We start from the raw sequence: 15899 nt of genomic DNA, 5'->3' as shown, positions 1-15899 counted from the left end.
GAGCAAAGTACAGCTCCTTTCTCTAGAAAGAATAGCAAGCTAGGAGACCCTGTTCTAGAAAGAGGAGCAAGTGAGGGGACTCTTCTCTAGAAAGAGCAAGCTAGGGCTCCTTTCTCTAAAAAGAGTAGCTAAGGCTCCTTTCTCTAGAAAGAAGAGCAAGGTGCGGCTCCTTTCTCTAGAAAGAAGAGCAAGGTAGGCTCCTTTCTCTAGAAAGAGAAGCTGGGGCTCCATTCTCTAGAAAGAGCAAGCTGGGGCTCATTCCTCTAGAAAGGAGAGAAGCTAGGGCTAATTTCTCTAGAAAGAAGAGCAAGGTACGGCTCCTTTCTCTAGAAAGAAGAGCAAGGCACGGCTCCTTTCTCTAGAACGAAGAGCAAAGTACGGCTCCTTTCTCTAGAATGAAGAGCAAGGTACGGCTCCTTTATCTAGAAAGAAGAGCAAGTGAGGGAACTCTATAGAAAGAAAAGAAGCTAGGGCATTCTTCTCTAGGAAAGAAGTGCAAGCTAGGCGACTCCTTTCTCTAGAAAGAAGAGCAAGCCAGGACGCCTTTCTCTAGAAAAAGGAGGAACTAGGGCTCCTTTCTCTAGAAAGAAGAGCCAGGTACAGCTCCTTTCTCTAGAAAAAAGAGCAAGGTACGGCTACTTTCTCTAGAAAGAAGAGCAAGGTACGGCTCCTTTCTCTAGAACAAAGAGCAAGGAACAGCTCCTTTATCTAGTAAGAAGTGCAAGCTAGGGGACCCTTCTCTAGAAAGAGGAGCAAGTGAGGGGACTCTTCTCTAGAAAGAGCAAGCTAGGGCTCCTTTCTCTAAAAAGAGTAGCTAAGGCTCCTTTCTCTAGAAAGAAGAGCAAGGTGCGGCTCCTTTCTCTAGAAAGAAGAGCAAGGTAGGCTCCTTTCTCTAGAAAGAGAAGCTGGGGCTCCATTCTCTAGAAAGAGCAAGCTGGGGCTCATTCCTCTAGAAAGGAGAGAAGCTAGGGCTAATTTCTCTAGAAAGAAGAGCAAGGTACGGCTCCTTTCTCTAGAAAGAAGAGCAAGGCACGGCTCCTTTCTCTAGAACGAAGAGCAAAGTACGGCTCCTTTCTCTAGAATGAAGAGCAAGGTACGGCTCCTTTATCTAGAAAGAAGAGCAAGTGAGGGAACTCTATAGAAAGAAAAGAAGCTAGGGCATTCTTCTCTAGGAAAGAAGTGCAAGCTAGGCGACTCCTTTCTCTAGAAAGAAGAGCAAGCCAGGACGCCTTTCTCTAGAAAAAGGAGGAACTAGGGCTCCTTTCTCTAGAAAGAAGAGCCAGGTACAGCTCCTTTCTCTAGAAAAAAAGAGCAAGGTACGGCTACTTTCTCTAGAAAGAAGAGCAAGGTACGGCTCCTTTCTCTAGAAAGAAGAGCAAAGTACGGCTCCTTTCTCTAGAACAAAGAGCAAGGAACAGCTCCTTTATCTAGTAAGAAGTGCAAGCTAGGGGACCCTTCTCTAGAAAGAGGAGCAAGTGAGGGGACTCTTCTCTAGTAAGAAGTGCAAGCTAGGGGACCCTTCTCTAGAAAGAGGAGCAAGTGAGGGGACTCTTCTCTAGAAAGAAGAGCAAGCTAGGGGACCCTTCTCTAGAAAGAGGAGCAAGTGAGAGGACTCTTCTTTAGAAAGAGCAAGCTAGGGGAACTCTTTAGAAAGAAGAGAAGTGAGGGCTCCTTTCTCTAGAAAGAAGAGAAGCTAGGGCATTCTTCTCTGGGAAAGAAGAGTAAGCTAGGAGACTCCTTTCTCTAGAAAGAAGAGCAAGGTACGGCCCCTTTCTCTAGAAAGAAGAGCAAGCTAGGGCTCCTTTCTCTAGAAAGAAAAGAAGCTAGGGCATTCTTCTCTAGGAAAGAAGAGCAAGCTAGGGGACTCCTTTCTCTAGAAATAAGAGCAAGCTAGGGGACACTTCTCCATAAAGAAGGGCAAGCTAGGGATCCTTTCTCCAAAAAGGAGCTTGGGCTCCTTTCTCTAGAAAGAAGAGCAAGGTACGGCTCCTTTCTTTAGAAGGAAGACCAAGCTCGGGCTCCTTTCTCTAAAAAGAGGAGCTAGGGCTCATTTCTCTAGAAAGAGCAAGGTACGGCTCCTTTCTCTAGAATGAAGAGCAAGGTACGGCTCCTTTCACTAGAAAAAAAGAGCAAGGTACGGCTCCTTTCTCTAGAACGAAGAGCAAAGTACAGCTCCTTTCTCTAGAAAGAATAGCAAGCTAGGAGACCCTGTTCTAGAAAGAGGAGCAAGTGAGGGGACTCTTCTCTAGAAAGAGCAAGCTAGGGCTCCTTTCTCTAAAAAGAGCAGCTAGGGCTCCTTTCTCTAGAAAGAAGAGCAAGGTGCGGCTCCTTTCTCTAGAAAGAAGAGCAAGGTAGGCTCCTTTCTCTAGAAAGAGAAGCTGGGGCTCCATTCTCTAGAAAGAGCAAGCTGGGGCTCATTCCTCTAGAAAGGAGAGAAGCTAGGGCTAATTTCTCTAGAAAGAAGAGCAAGGTACGGCTCCTTTCTCTAGAAAGAAGAGCAAGGCACGGCTCCTTTCTCTAGAACGAAGAGCAAAGTACGGCTCCTTTCTCTAGAATGAAGAGCAAGGTACGGCTCCTTTATCTAGAAAGAATAGCAAGTGAGGGAACTCTATAGAAAGAAAAGAAGCTAGGGCATTCTTCTCTAGGAAAGAAGGGCAAGCTAGGGGACTCCTTTCTCTAGAAAGAAGAGCAAGCCAGGACGCCTTTCTCTAGAAAAAGGAGGAACTAGGGCTCCTTTCTCTAGAAAGAAGAGCCAGGTACAGCTCCTTTCTCTAGAAAAAAGAGCAAGGTATGGCTACTTTCTCTAGAAAGAAGAGCAAGGTACGGCTCCTTTCTCTAGAAAGAAGATCAAGTTACGGCTCCTTTCTCTAGAACAAAGAGCAAGGTACAGCTCCTTTATCTAGTAAGAAGTGCAAGCTAGGGGACCCTTCTCTAGAAAGAGGAGCAAGTGAGGGGACTCTTCTCTAGTAAGAAGTGCAAGCTAGGGGACCCTTCTCTAGAAAGAGGAGCAAGTGAGGGGACTCTTCTCTAGAAAGAAGAGCAAGCTAGGGGACCCTTCTCTAGAAAGAGGAGCAAGTGAGGGGACTCTTCTCTAGTAAGAAGTGCAAGCTAGGGGACCCTTCTCTAGAAAGAGGAGCAAGTGAGAGGACTCTTCTTTAGAAAGAGCAAGCTAGGGGAACTCTTTAGAAAGAAGAGAAGTGAGGGCTCCTTTCTCTAGAAAGAAGAGAAGCTAGGGCATTCTTCTCTGGGAAAGAAGAGTAAGCTAGGAGACTCCTTTCTCTAGAAAGAAGAGCAAGGTACGGCCCCTTTCTCTAGAAAGAAGAGCAAGCTAGGGCTCCTTTCTCTAGAAAGAAAAGAAGCTAGGGCATTCTTCTCTAGGAAAGAAGAGCAAGCTAGGGGACTCCTTTCTCTAGAAATAAGAGCAAGCTAGGGGACACTTCTCCAGAAAGAAGGGCAAGCTAGGGATCCTTTCTCCAAAAAGGAGCTTGGGCTCCTTTCTCTAGAAAGAAGAGCAAGGTACGGCTCCTTTCTTTAGAAAGAAGACCAAGCTCGGGCTCCTTTCTCTAAAAAGAGGAGCTAGGGCTCATTTCTCTAGAAAGAGCAAGGTACGGCTCCTTTCTCTAGAATGAAGAGCACGGTACGGTTCCTTTATCTAGAAAAAAGAGCAAGCGAGGGAACTCTTCTCTAGAAAGAGCAAGCTAGGGGAATTCTTTAGAAAGAAGAGAAGCTAGAGCTCCTTTCTCTAGAATGAAAAGAAGCTAGGGCATTTTTCTCTGGGAAAGAAGAGCAAGCTAGGGGACTCCTTTCTCTAGATAGAGGAGGAACTAGGACTCCTTTCTCTTGAAAGAAGAGCCAGGTATAGCTCCTTTCACTAAAAAGAAGAGCAAGGTACAGCTCCTTTCTTTAGAAAGAGCAAGGTACAGCTCCTTTCTCTAGAAAGAGGAAGGTACGGCTCCTTTCTCTAGAACAAAGAGCAAGGTACAGCTCCTTTATCTAGAAAGAGCAAGCTAGGGGACCCTTCTCTAGAAAGAGGAGTCAGTAAGGGAACTCTTCTCTAGAAAGAAGAGCAAGCTAGGGGAACTCTTTGGAAAGATAAGCTAGAGCTCCTTTCTCTAGAAAGAAGAGAAGCTAGGGCATTCTTCTCTAGGAAAGAACAGCAAGCTAGGGGACTCCTTTCTCTAGAAAAAAGAACAAGCCAGGACTCCTTTCTCTAGAAAGAAGAGCAAGGTACGGCTCCTTTCTCTGGAAAGAAGAGAAGTGAGGGCTCCTTTCAAGAAAGAAGAGAAGCTAGAGCATTCTTCTCTAGGAAAGAAGAGCAAGCTAGGGGACTCCTTTCTCTAAAAAGAAGAGGAGCTCAGGCTTCTTTCTCTTGAAAGAAAAGAAAGGTACGGCTCCTTTCTCTAGAAAGAAGAGCAAGCTAGGGCTCCTTTCTCTAAAAAGAAGAGAAGTGAGGGCTCCTTTCTCAAGAAAGAGAAGCTAGGGCATTCTTCTCTAGGAAAAGAAGAGCAAGCTAGGGGACTCCTTTCTCTAGAAAGAAGAGCAAGCTGGGGACACTTCTCCATAAAGAAGGGCAAGCGAGGGCTCCTTTCTCTAAAAAGAGGAGCTTGGGCTCCTTTTTCTAGAAAGAGCAGCAAGGTACGGCTCCTTTCTCTAGAAAGAAAGGAAGCTAGGGCTCCTTTCTCTAGAAAGAAGAGAAGCTAGGGCTCCTTTCTCTCGGAAAGAGGGACAGGATTTTACACATTGGGTCGGTACGGTGATGTCGGGGCAAAATACGGATCCCAACCTGGCACTATGCTGGAAACAATCATCCAACATTAATTATGGATGGGACCCCTTTTCAGAGTAGCTTGTGGCCACAATAATGGTGAATTAGGCAGGAGGGGGACCTCAAAATCGGTCTGGAATGTCAGCGCCCTGCCTGACTCCAAGACGCCTTTTACAGGCAGCTACCATGCTGCCCACAATGCGGTAGGCCTCAGGCCAACTGGGAAATGTCAGTCATCTCTGGTGCGTTGCCTTAATTGGCCTTTTAATAATAATAATAATGAGCAATTATTGTCACAAGTAGGCTTCAATGTAGTTACTGTGAAAAGCCCCTATTACCGTATCTACTGCTTTCAGATGGTTACCTTTCTACTCCTGATCTGGTCTTCAGCAAAATTTGTTTGGAGGTGCCAGCAAATATGTATTCTGGCAAGTTACACAGAATTACACATCCATTCTCACCTCCACACAGAGGCACAAAAAAAGCCCAAAGACATATGTTAAAGTGCGGGATTTTCCGTGCAACCTGCCGCACTCACCATTGGCCGGTGGCAGGACCTTCTGGTCGTCCCACTGCTGTCAATGAGATTTCCCATTGAACGCACTCCTCGGCACTGCAAAATCCACAGTCGGGGGGGGGGGGGGGGGGGGGGGGGCATCAGCAGGACTGAAAGATCCCATCGGCATGAATGGCCTGAAAATCCCACACAAAGTCTTTGAAATTATCAAGGAGTTTGATAGGATGCATGTAGATAAACTGAATCTACTTAATGGACAAGTGCAGCCAGAGGAAGATATGCACTAAATGCTCAAATAAAGAATTTAAGATGAATTGCTCTACACAGAGAATGAGAAGAGTAGTTTCGTTAACATAAACATGTGGGATTAAGGAATAGAGTGGTAAGAGACAACTAGAGAGGCCAGAAGCTCATGAAGCTTGAAACACCAATTTGGACCAGATGGACCGGGTTTTCCTGGTGCAGGTGATTTTATATATAATAGAATTCCTTGAAGAAATAAAAGGGGGAGTTCAGATCCCAGCGCAACAGTGCATCACCAAATCGAGAGTCACCTGACTCGCTCCGCCCACTGCGATTGCGTCTTAGTCTTGCTTGGTGGAGGATCAGGATTTATGAGAAGGCAGGTGAATGGGGATGAGAAAAATATCAGCCCTGATTGAACAGCAGAGCAGACTCGATGGGACGAAAGGCCTAATTCTTCTCCTATGTCTTGTGGTGAGATACAGGTCCGCATATTAAATGAGCCTAATGGTTCATTTAAATACCTGGAGACTGGATTCACTCAGCGCCTGGGATTCAACGGCCATGCCTGCGAGGCTTCACCAGGGCGCCATTTAGTATTGATCCAAACAAACAGCGGCCAAGCATAACAGTTTCACGGGCCATTGGAAACCCTGCCGTGGTCGGGGACAGGGCAAGGTGGTACCCTGGCAGTCCCTCTGGCACCAGGGCACCCTGGCACTTCCAGCACCAGGGTGCCAGGTTGGTACTGCCAGGCTGGGCCCAGGGAATCGTTTTCTAGGGGAGATGGGGATCCCAGGTGCAGTGGGAAGGTTAGGGGTTGGGGATAAAGATTTTGGGGGGGGGGGGGGGGGGGGGGGTGGCGGCAAGCAAGAGGAGAGAAAAAAAATAAAGAAATGTTTTTAAATAATAATAAAAATCAGGGCTGCTGGGATGGAGGGACAACATCGTACAACAATAAATTGTAGCGCTAACAATTATACTCAAAGCCGAGAGACTGGTACAATAGAGGCTTTATTTTTGTACGATGTTGTCCCTCCATCTGCAACTGTAGACTAAAGGTCTGAGTGGCTCACATGCATATTTATACACAAGCTCCCTGTGGGCGGAGCTAGCCGGCAGGGGCTCACCGGAGAAACCTGTATTACAGGTACAGGCATACATCCCCCTACTGCAGTACGCATAACTACAATGGTTATCTCACCATACTGATCAAATGCCGCCCCGATCTGCAACATCAGTTTGCCAGTGGAACTCTTTCCAAATACAGCCTCAGGATGGGAGAAATGCACCGAGGCCAAAAATGACGCTGCAGCCGCCGAGAATCACCCCATCAAACATGCCCGAAAGTGGGCTTTCGTCTGCTGAATCGTGCCAATGGTTTATATAAATTTTCAAAATTGATAAAGAACCAGATTAAAAGGTAATTTTGTATGGAATTTGGGCAGCACGGTAGCATGGTGGTTAGCATAAATGCTTCACAGCTCCAGGGTCCCAGGTTCGATTCCCGGCTGGGTCACTGTCTGTGCGGAGTCTGCACGTCCTCCCAGTGTGTGCGTGGGTTTCCTCCGGGTGCTCCGGTTTCCTCCCACAGTCCAAAGATGTGCGGGTTAGGTGGATTGGCCATGTTAAATTGCCCGTAGTGTCCTAAAAAGGTTAAGGGGGGTTGTTGGGTTACGGGTATAGGGTGGATACATGGGTTTGAGTAGGGTGATCATTGCTCGGCACAACATCGAGGGCCGAAGGGCCTGTTCTGTGCTGTACTGTTCTATGTTCTATGTTCTAAGGAGAAAGGAGAGCACATGCAAATAGAAAAAGTGTTGGAATAGAAACTCGAGGAACCTTTCAGACAAAAGAATGTGGTGAATATTGTCACTGAAGTACTTTTGTGTTGGGTGGCTTTCCTTTACTATACTATATACATACATGATTTGGAATTAGATATTGTAAGAATATAAAAAGCTGTTTGTTGAAGGTGCAAAATTAAGGAATTAGAGCAAATTATCGCAAGGGTCATGAATGACACCAGAAAGTCACAGACAAGTTGGAGGAATGAATATTTAATTGACATGTGCGATTCAATGCATAGCAATACGAAGAAACATTCAATGCAAAAATGGGAAATGGAAACATACCACTGCCGCAGAGCCAAAATTCTGACTGTTCTTATTCGACAGCAACGTGTGATTAACTTCACTGCACGGACTCCAGTCATTCAAGAATGTGGCCTACCACCACTTTCTGAAGCTCAATTAGCGATATTCAACAAATGCTGGCATTTAAGCAACACCCACATTCCAAGAATTAATTTTTAAACAATATAAATGATGGATTTGAGGTGCAGGAGTGTGACCTTAATGCAAATGCATAGGTAATTTAAAAGATGGTAGCGTCTGTTGTGCTGTGACATTGCATTCAAAGATTCTGTGGTCCACCCTCCAGTTCATAATGACTTTAGTTCTGTTTGCATGTGGATATCATTTTATGCAATTGTTAATACAGAATGCAGTCTAAAATTAAAACAAATAGTACCTCCAGAATTTTCTTTAATTGGTGTGCGTTCTCCACCACCAGAATATTAGCCTCACAGTGCTGCGCCACATACTTGCATGCTTCTGGAGTATTTGTTGCATAAATCCCAACAGCCAAACCACTACATTAGAGAGAAGACTACTATTATTACATGCACAATTTTTCAGCCAATGCTGAATTTGCACAATTGCCGACAGAAAATGTAATTTCACAAGCAACGCGAAGAAACAACAGCAGTTGGAAACTTTACAATTATTAAATTTATTTTGGTAGTTCAGTTATTAAGATAGTGAGCAACTGATTTGAGCAACTGTGCAGAGTGAGCAGAGTTCGGTTGTGAGTGTTGACGCACCTCCGAAAGCTAGTGATTCCAAACAAATCTGTTGGACTTTAACCTGGTGTTGTAAGACTTCTTACATATGAATTAGGACCACTCTCCAGGCAAGGGTTTCAAACATTCAAACCCTCAACAGGAGGAATTTCTAATATCATGTCTGTCTTGAAGGAGAGACCCCTTATTTTAAAACTGTGTCTCCGAGTTCTAGTCTCTCCAATAAAGGGAAACATCCTTTCAGCGTTCATCCTGTCAAGTCCTCTCAGGATCTATATGGGCGGTATTCTCTGGCCACGCCCACGTGGCGACCGGAAATTCCCGCCCGAGGTCAATGGACCTTTACATGGTCTGCATCCCTCCCGTGGTGGTCTTGCAGTGGGAGGGGTGGAGGAATCCAGCCATGTGTTTCAATAAGATAACCACTCAATCTTCTTAACTCCAATGGACAGAGATTCAGCCTGTGCAATCCTGTAAGGTAACCACTGCACGCCTCCTACCATCCCAGGCATCAATCTGCTTCCAACACATTTATACCCTTTCGTAAATAAGGAGACCAATACTGTATGCGGTATTCTAGATATGGTCGCACCAACGACCGTACAACTGCAGTAAAACATCCCTAATTGTACTGTCTATTCTCCTTGCAATAAATTACAAACTGCCATTAATAATAACTTGATCTACCTGCAGACTAATTTTTCCTGATTTATGTACCAGGACACCCTGATCTCTCCGTAGCTCAGAGTTCAGCAACCTCTCTCCATTTAAGAAATACGATGCTCTTTTATTTTCCTGCCAAAGTAGACAAATTGACATGTGCTCACATTAAATTCTATCTGCCATCTGCCCAACACCAACTTCTCTCTCCCCAGCTTCGCCCTCTGATCATCTTTTTCGCTCCTCCCAGCTTTACCCCCCTCCTCCAAGATCTTCACTGCCTTCTCCCCCACTCCCAGCTTCACTACCCTACAACATCATTCCCCCGCTTCACCTCCACTCTGCAAGACCTTCCTCACCCACTGAAGCCTAGAACTTCCACAAAATCCCTAGAGTGCAAGAGACCATTTGGTCCATTGATTCTGCACTGGCCCTCCATAAGAGCACCCTACCTAGGCATCCCCGACACCCCCTCCTATCTCCGTAACCTCACCTAACCTGCAGATCTTGGGTAATTAAAGGGGAAATTCAGTACGGCCAATCCACCTAACCTACACATCTTTAGACCATGGGGGGAAACCGGAGCACCTGGAGGAAACACATGGGGAGAATGTGTAAACTCCACACAGGCACCCAAGGCCAGAATTGAACCTGGTTACCTGGTGCTGTGCTAACCACTGTGCCACCATGCTGCCCTATACATATCAGCTGGCATGGTGGGATTTGAACCCTTATCTCAAAAGCATTAGCCTGGGCCTCTGGATTACAAGCCTGGTGACATTACCATGACACCACTGTGAACATTGACTTTCCTGCTCATGACTAGACCTTTGTCCCTAAGCCGCCACCACCACACCTCCCCCACCTTTGTTGCATCCTTACCAGCCCCTTAGAATCATACAGCTCAGAAAGAGGCCCTTCAGCCTAACGTGTTTGTGCTGGCTATCAAACACTTATCCTAATCCTATTTTTCAGCATTTGGACCATGGCCTTTTATGCAATGGCATTTCAAGTGCTCATCTAAATGCTTTCTTTTTTTTAAAATATCTTCATGGAAGAAATTTTTCATGATAACAAGATCATACAACTATACTCCTATACCATGTTGTGATTGTAGATCTGAGTAGGTGCAATACAACTGAGCAAGCACTAGAGGGAGCACGGGAGAGCTATATACACAGGGACAGGAAGTGACGACACACTTCACGGAAGGCAGAACTCGTAGCAGGACACATACACAGGCAGGCAGCATTTGAGGTAGCCATAAGTTAAGCTCTGAAGACAGAACAAATTCACAATAAAGGATCTTCTCCACCTTTGAGACAACGAGCTTTATTAAGACACGAGGAACAACACATGGTACCAGCAGTGGCTTCAGACGCTTACTACAGGACAACTCAGCTGCAGACACAGAAAGAACAAAATGGCATGGAAATCTCCTACTGGACATTGGACTTGGGAAGACATCGCTTATTCGAGGATGTGGCTTGGAACCCCACCTCAGCTGGACATGACCGGCAATGTAAGAAATGTCTGGAAAATGTTTAAACAAATGTTCGATTTATATATCATAGCTAATGATGTAGCAGCAGCCTCAGACAAAATTAAAATAGCAATGCTCGTCGCAGGACATGAAGCTAGGAAAGTATATAATGGATTTAAATACTCAAAAGCTGAAGACAGCAACTTACAAATAATACTACAAAAATTGGAAGAGTACTGTAAGGAATTTGAACAGCACGGTATGCTCAGAGGCCAAACTGCATAGAGACTGAGTGATGCAAAACTCTACAAACAGAAAGGGTTCAGTCAAGAAATCACAAGTGAAAAGTACAGATCAAAAAGAAGAAATAACTTGAATTTTTCACAAAGCCAAAACGCTGAAATCCAGTCCAGATCGAAAGGAAAAGGTAACTTACAACTTTCAGAAAGAAAAAACGCTGAAATCCACAATAAAATGGCGTCGGAGCACATTTTACAGTCTTGGGCAGACAAAGAACAAAAAACTGCGTCTGCGCATGTGCAGGAAACGGAAGCCGCGCATGCGCAGTTACAATCATCAATTTTGCGTTCTGCGCATGCGCAAGCCGCACATGCGCAGTTTAAAAAAGTCCTTGTTGCTGATCGTTATGCACATGCGCAAGCCGCGCATCCGCAAACTCAAAACATTTTGGTCGCGGATCGTTATGCGCCTGCGCAGGCGCATGCACAGAGTCCATGCACAGTGGACACAAAACCGCAAAGTAAAGGAAGGCCGATTTGCGCATGCGCAATTGATTCCTACGCATGACGTCACGAGCGTCATGACGTCTGAGCATCCGGACCACGCCTACTTAAAAGGGAAATGCCCGAAAATTGAAAACAAGATATTTAAAGCGGTAAAACCAAATTTTCTTGCCTCAGAACACAGAAAAAACGCCTGAACTTAAACCAGCAGTTGAAAATAACTCACAACACCCTGGAAAAAGCAGTCTTCACCACTCAAAGTGAAGAGAACAAAAAGAAATCCAAAACAAAAAAAGATGATTTGTTTTTCAAACAATACTACTCAGACATGGCTGAGTTATTCGGATATGCAAAAAATGATGAAGACAACGATACCAAACCCGAAGGAAAAAAAGATGATTTGGTTTTCAAATATTACTACTCAGACATGGCTGAGTTATTCGGATATGCTGATCACAGCATCAGCGACACGGTTGCAAAGATCAACACGAATCTACTCGTGGTTGATGAATCCAACACCATGGTGCCATGGCAGATCGTCGATACATTGGATGACAGCAATACCCAAGACGAAGACGACGTCACACAGAGAGAGCAATGACAGGCTCCACAGTGAGAGTAATGAAAGACTCCAAAAGGGAAGCAAGCAAACACTCCCTGGTGAACACCATGCATGAACAAGACCATGAACGTCAACCCGCCATATCTGAGCAACCGCAAGCAGACTATGAAAGTCTACCAAGCTCACATAAACAAGAAGACAATGTACATCTACCCACTGCATGCGAAAACAGTGACAAGGTGATCACACTCGACATACAGGAGGTACAGCGAGACTGACAGTTCTCAGCTTGTCTGTACAGAAGCACAGAGTAGGGCCACCCAAGAGTCCAGAGAGACCACGCCAATAGAAACCATCCAGATTTTGACTCCAGAAGAGGAGCACCAAGAGTCCAGTGAGACCACATCAACAGAAATCATGAAGATTTTGACTCCGGAAGAGGAGCACCAAGAGTCCAGAGAGACCGCGTCAAATGAAATCGTGAAGAATTTGACTTCAGAAGAGGAGCACCAAGAAAGCAAAGATGAGGAATCAAATCCACCACAAATGACTGATGTCACCAGCATCAATGCAACATCAGATCAGTCTCACCATTCTTGAGATGAAACCTTCAATGCAACAGATTCCACAAGGGACACTCGCACCAATAACTGTGACAATGACTCAAATTATCCACACGGGACACTCATTGAACATAACAAGAAAAACAAAAGCCAAAAGAAGCTTAGCAGAAACGAGAACAACAACAGCAAGAACAAAAGCAACATGAAGCGCGATAAGAACAAAAATCGCAAGAAGCACTGCAGAAACAAGAACAACAACAGCACCAACAAAAACTACAAGCACAACGACAAAAACTACAAGAAGAACAACAAAACCAACAAGAAGCATAACAAAGATAGCGACAACAACAAAGACAGAAACGACAAAAACAGCAACAAGAACGGCATCGAAAACAACAAAGAAAGGAACAGAAACAACAGCAATGAAACAACGACTTGTACAAAATGGTACAACTCTGCACATGAAGGACAATTCCACAGCACACTGCAAAACAATGACAAGACTACAAACATGCCATGGGATGACAACGAATCGCACAAACTCACATCTGCTCCAGAACAAGCAAGCACACCAGCTTTCAAGGCAGATGACATAATAAATCGATACCACAAGCACAGAAAAAAGTCCATGTCAGTCAACATCAGTGGTTCGACCATGCAAACACCTCGGGATGATGCATTGGTTACTTAAAATAACAAGAAAACCGACAACATTCACCACGTCAACAACAACAAAAGAAAAAACTCAGTGAACAAATTCATCAAGCTTGGACTCATAAATGTTTTTATTAAGAGTGGACTCATAAATATAAATTGGCTTTGTAAAATATGCAATAGCACCATTACTTGTCTAGATACACATATCATAAGTAACTGTTTTGTACAATTTTCTTTAACGATGTACAGAAAATATGTAAAGAAAAAAAGGGGGATGTGGTGATTGTAGATCTGAGTAGATGCAATACAACTGAGCAAGCACTAGAGGGAGCATGGGAGAGCTATATATACACAGGGACAGGAAGTGATGACACACTTCACAGAAGGCAGAACTCGTAGCAGGACACAGACACAGGCAGGCAGCATTTGAGGTAGCCATAAGTTAAGCTCTGAAGACAGAACAAATTCACAATAAAGCATCTTCTCCACCTTTGAGACTACGAGCTTTATTAAGACACGAGGGACAACACATACCACTCTATACAACAACTACATAAAAGGTAAAAATCAAGAACAGAATCAATCTTAACAACCCCCATGAACCACCCATAACATATAACTAAAACAAACTAGCCAACTGAACCAACCCCGCCCCCCTCCCCCGCAACAGCTGACAGTGACTACCTCTCTGAAAAAGGAGATGAACTCTTCCTAATATGCACCATCTTGAACTGAATCAAGCGGAGGAGATTGACCCCGTGAAGAGCCTTATTCCACACTCACTCATTATAAAAACAGACCTAGTTCACTCTCCCACTTCCTGCTCATCTCATCCAACAGAGCCTGCTCCACCGACAGGATCTGGCCATTAATATCCAAAATCTTCCCCTCACCCAGCTAGACCAAAGATAAGGCCCTATTGAAGAGAGAGGGAAGAGGTGCCAAGGGAAAACTCCTTACGCAAGAAATCACAAACCTGGAAATACCCGAATAAATTAGTCCTCTGGAGTTGGAATTTGTCCAACAGCTCCTCAAAAATCGACAAACCTACTCTCCACAAAAACAGGTTCCCAAACCCCTCCAGACCCTTCTCCCCATGATTTGAACATCAAATCCAAACACACTGGTACAAAAGAGGATTCCTATTAATAAGGGCTAACAATGACATGGGGCCGAGCTTAAAATGCTGTCTAAATGCCGCCAAATCTTCAGAGTGGACACCACTACTCGACTAGAAGTAAATTTTGGAGGGGAAAATATAAGCGAGGCAGTTACCAAGGCCCCTAAGCTAGAACCACTACAAGAGCTCGCCTCCATCTGGCCCCAAGTGGAATCCTGATCCATGAGCCACTCCAGTACCTTTTCAATATTAGTTGCCCAGTAAAAAAACAACAAATTAAGTAAAGCAAAGCCACCCGACTGTCTCTCTCTCACTCTCTGAAGAAATGCCCAACAAATCGTCTTGCCCACCCAAATGAAGGAAGCTTTCAATTTGTTGACTGTAACAAAGAAAGATTTGAGGAGAACAATAGGAAGACACCGAAAAAGAAATCAAAACCTCAGGAGAACATTAATTTGAACCATCTGAACCTTGCCCGCCAGGGACAGGGGGAGGCTATCCCACTTCTGCAAGCCCAATTTGACCCCGTTAACCAGACTAGCATAACTTAATTTATGGAACGAGGCCCAATCATTCATGACTCTCACTCTTGAGCAAACTTGAAAAGGATGCAGTGGGGCAGAGCAGAATTGGAGTAGTCAAAAGGTGAGAGGGCAGCAGCTGGGGCTCACACTTTTGAGCTATCCTGAGAGGAAGCAGCTAGACCGAGCAGAGCAGTCAAAAGACGCGAGAGCAGAGAGCGCGCCGGAGCCAGGCACGGAGAGGTACATTGAATGAAAGTGACATCACAGAAGCTGTGGCAAGGGACCTATGGACTCGCCTTAAATAGCCTAAAAAAAAAAGCGCGAGATGAGTGGGGAGTTTAAAAAGATACAGCTGATTAGTGAATAAGTCTACTATACTATATTAAATTGTGTGTCATTGTTTTAGCATGGGTAGGGACTTAGTCGATTTTTTTTTTTTAAATATAAAAGACTTCAAATTTAAATGTTTTAATCACGGCGGCAGAGCTCAAGGCCATGGCGTGCACCTCCTACTCTAACTGGGCAGCCGGGCACATTTCCAGTCCCTGGGACCAGCATGTGTGCAGTAGGTGTGTCCAGCTGCAGCTCCTGAAAACTCAGGTTTCAGAGCTACAACAGCGGCCAGAGCATCTGCAAGTCTGAGAGTATTGTGGTAGCATGTTTCGAGAGGTGGTCACACCACAGCTGAAGGAACCAGAGGAAGGAAGGGAATGATGACCATCAGACAGTCCGGGGAGGGGGGAGGGGGGGGGGGGCAAACAAGTCACAGGGAAAATTAAGTTTCAAGGGAGTAAGGCAAGACTGGATGGCCTCTACTTTAATGCCAGGAGTATTACAGGTAAAACAGATAAGTTAAGGGCAAGGATTGACACAAGAAATTGTGATTTAGTAGTAGCCATCATGGAGATGTGGTTGAGGGAGGGGCAGGATTAGCAAACATCCTGGGATGTAGAATCTTCAGGTGAGACAGAGGAGGGGTAAAAGAGGAAGAGGTATTGCATTATTAGTTAAGAAGTCAGTTACTGCATTAAGGAGAGATGATATATTGGAGGGGACATCAAATGTGGATAAAGCTTACAAATCAAAACGGGCAGCCACATTGCTAGGTACTTATTATAGACCCCCAGAGAGTCAGCAAGAAATTGAGGAGCAAATGTGTATGCAATTCGCCAAAGATGTGTAAAAATAATAAGGTAATT

At 44.9% G+C, this 15899-nt stretch overlaps 1 protein-coding gene across 2 annotated transcripts in view; it reads right to left on the bottom strand.

Annotated features, from left to right (window-relative positions):
- LOC119962748 (long-chain-fatty-acid--CoA ligase ACSBG2-like) overlaps positions 1 to 15899 on the bottom strand; it is a 211018-nt gene that overhangs the window by 110754 nt on the left and 84365 nt on the right. For both annotated transcript variants that reach the window (XM_038790762.1, XM_038790763.1), the window contains exon 6: positions 8058 to 8178. In XM_038790762.1, the coding sequence (XP_038646690.1) occupies positions 8058 to 8178 (121 nt within the window). The remainder of the gene's footprint in view (positions 1 to 8057; positions 8179 to 15899) is intronic.

The sequence above is a fragment of the Scyliorhinus canicula genome, chromosome 3 (assembly GCF_902713615.1).
Source record: "Scyliorhinus canicula chromosome 3, sScyCan1.1, whole genome shotgun sequence".
Classification (NCBI taxonomy): domain Eukaryota; kingdom Metazoa; phylum Chordata; class Chondrichthyes; order Carcharhiniformes; family Scyliorhinidae; genus Scyliorhinus; species Scyliorhinus canicula.
This window is presented reverse-complemented; position numbering and strand designations above follow the sequence as displayed.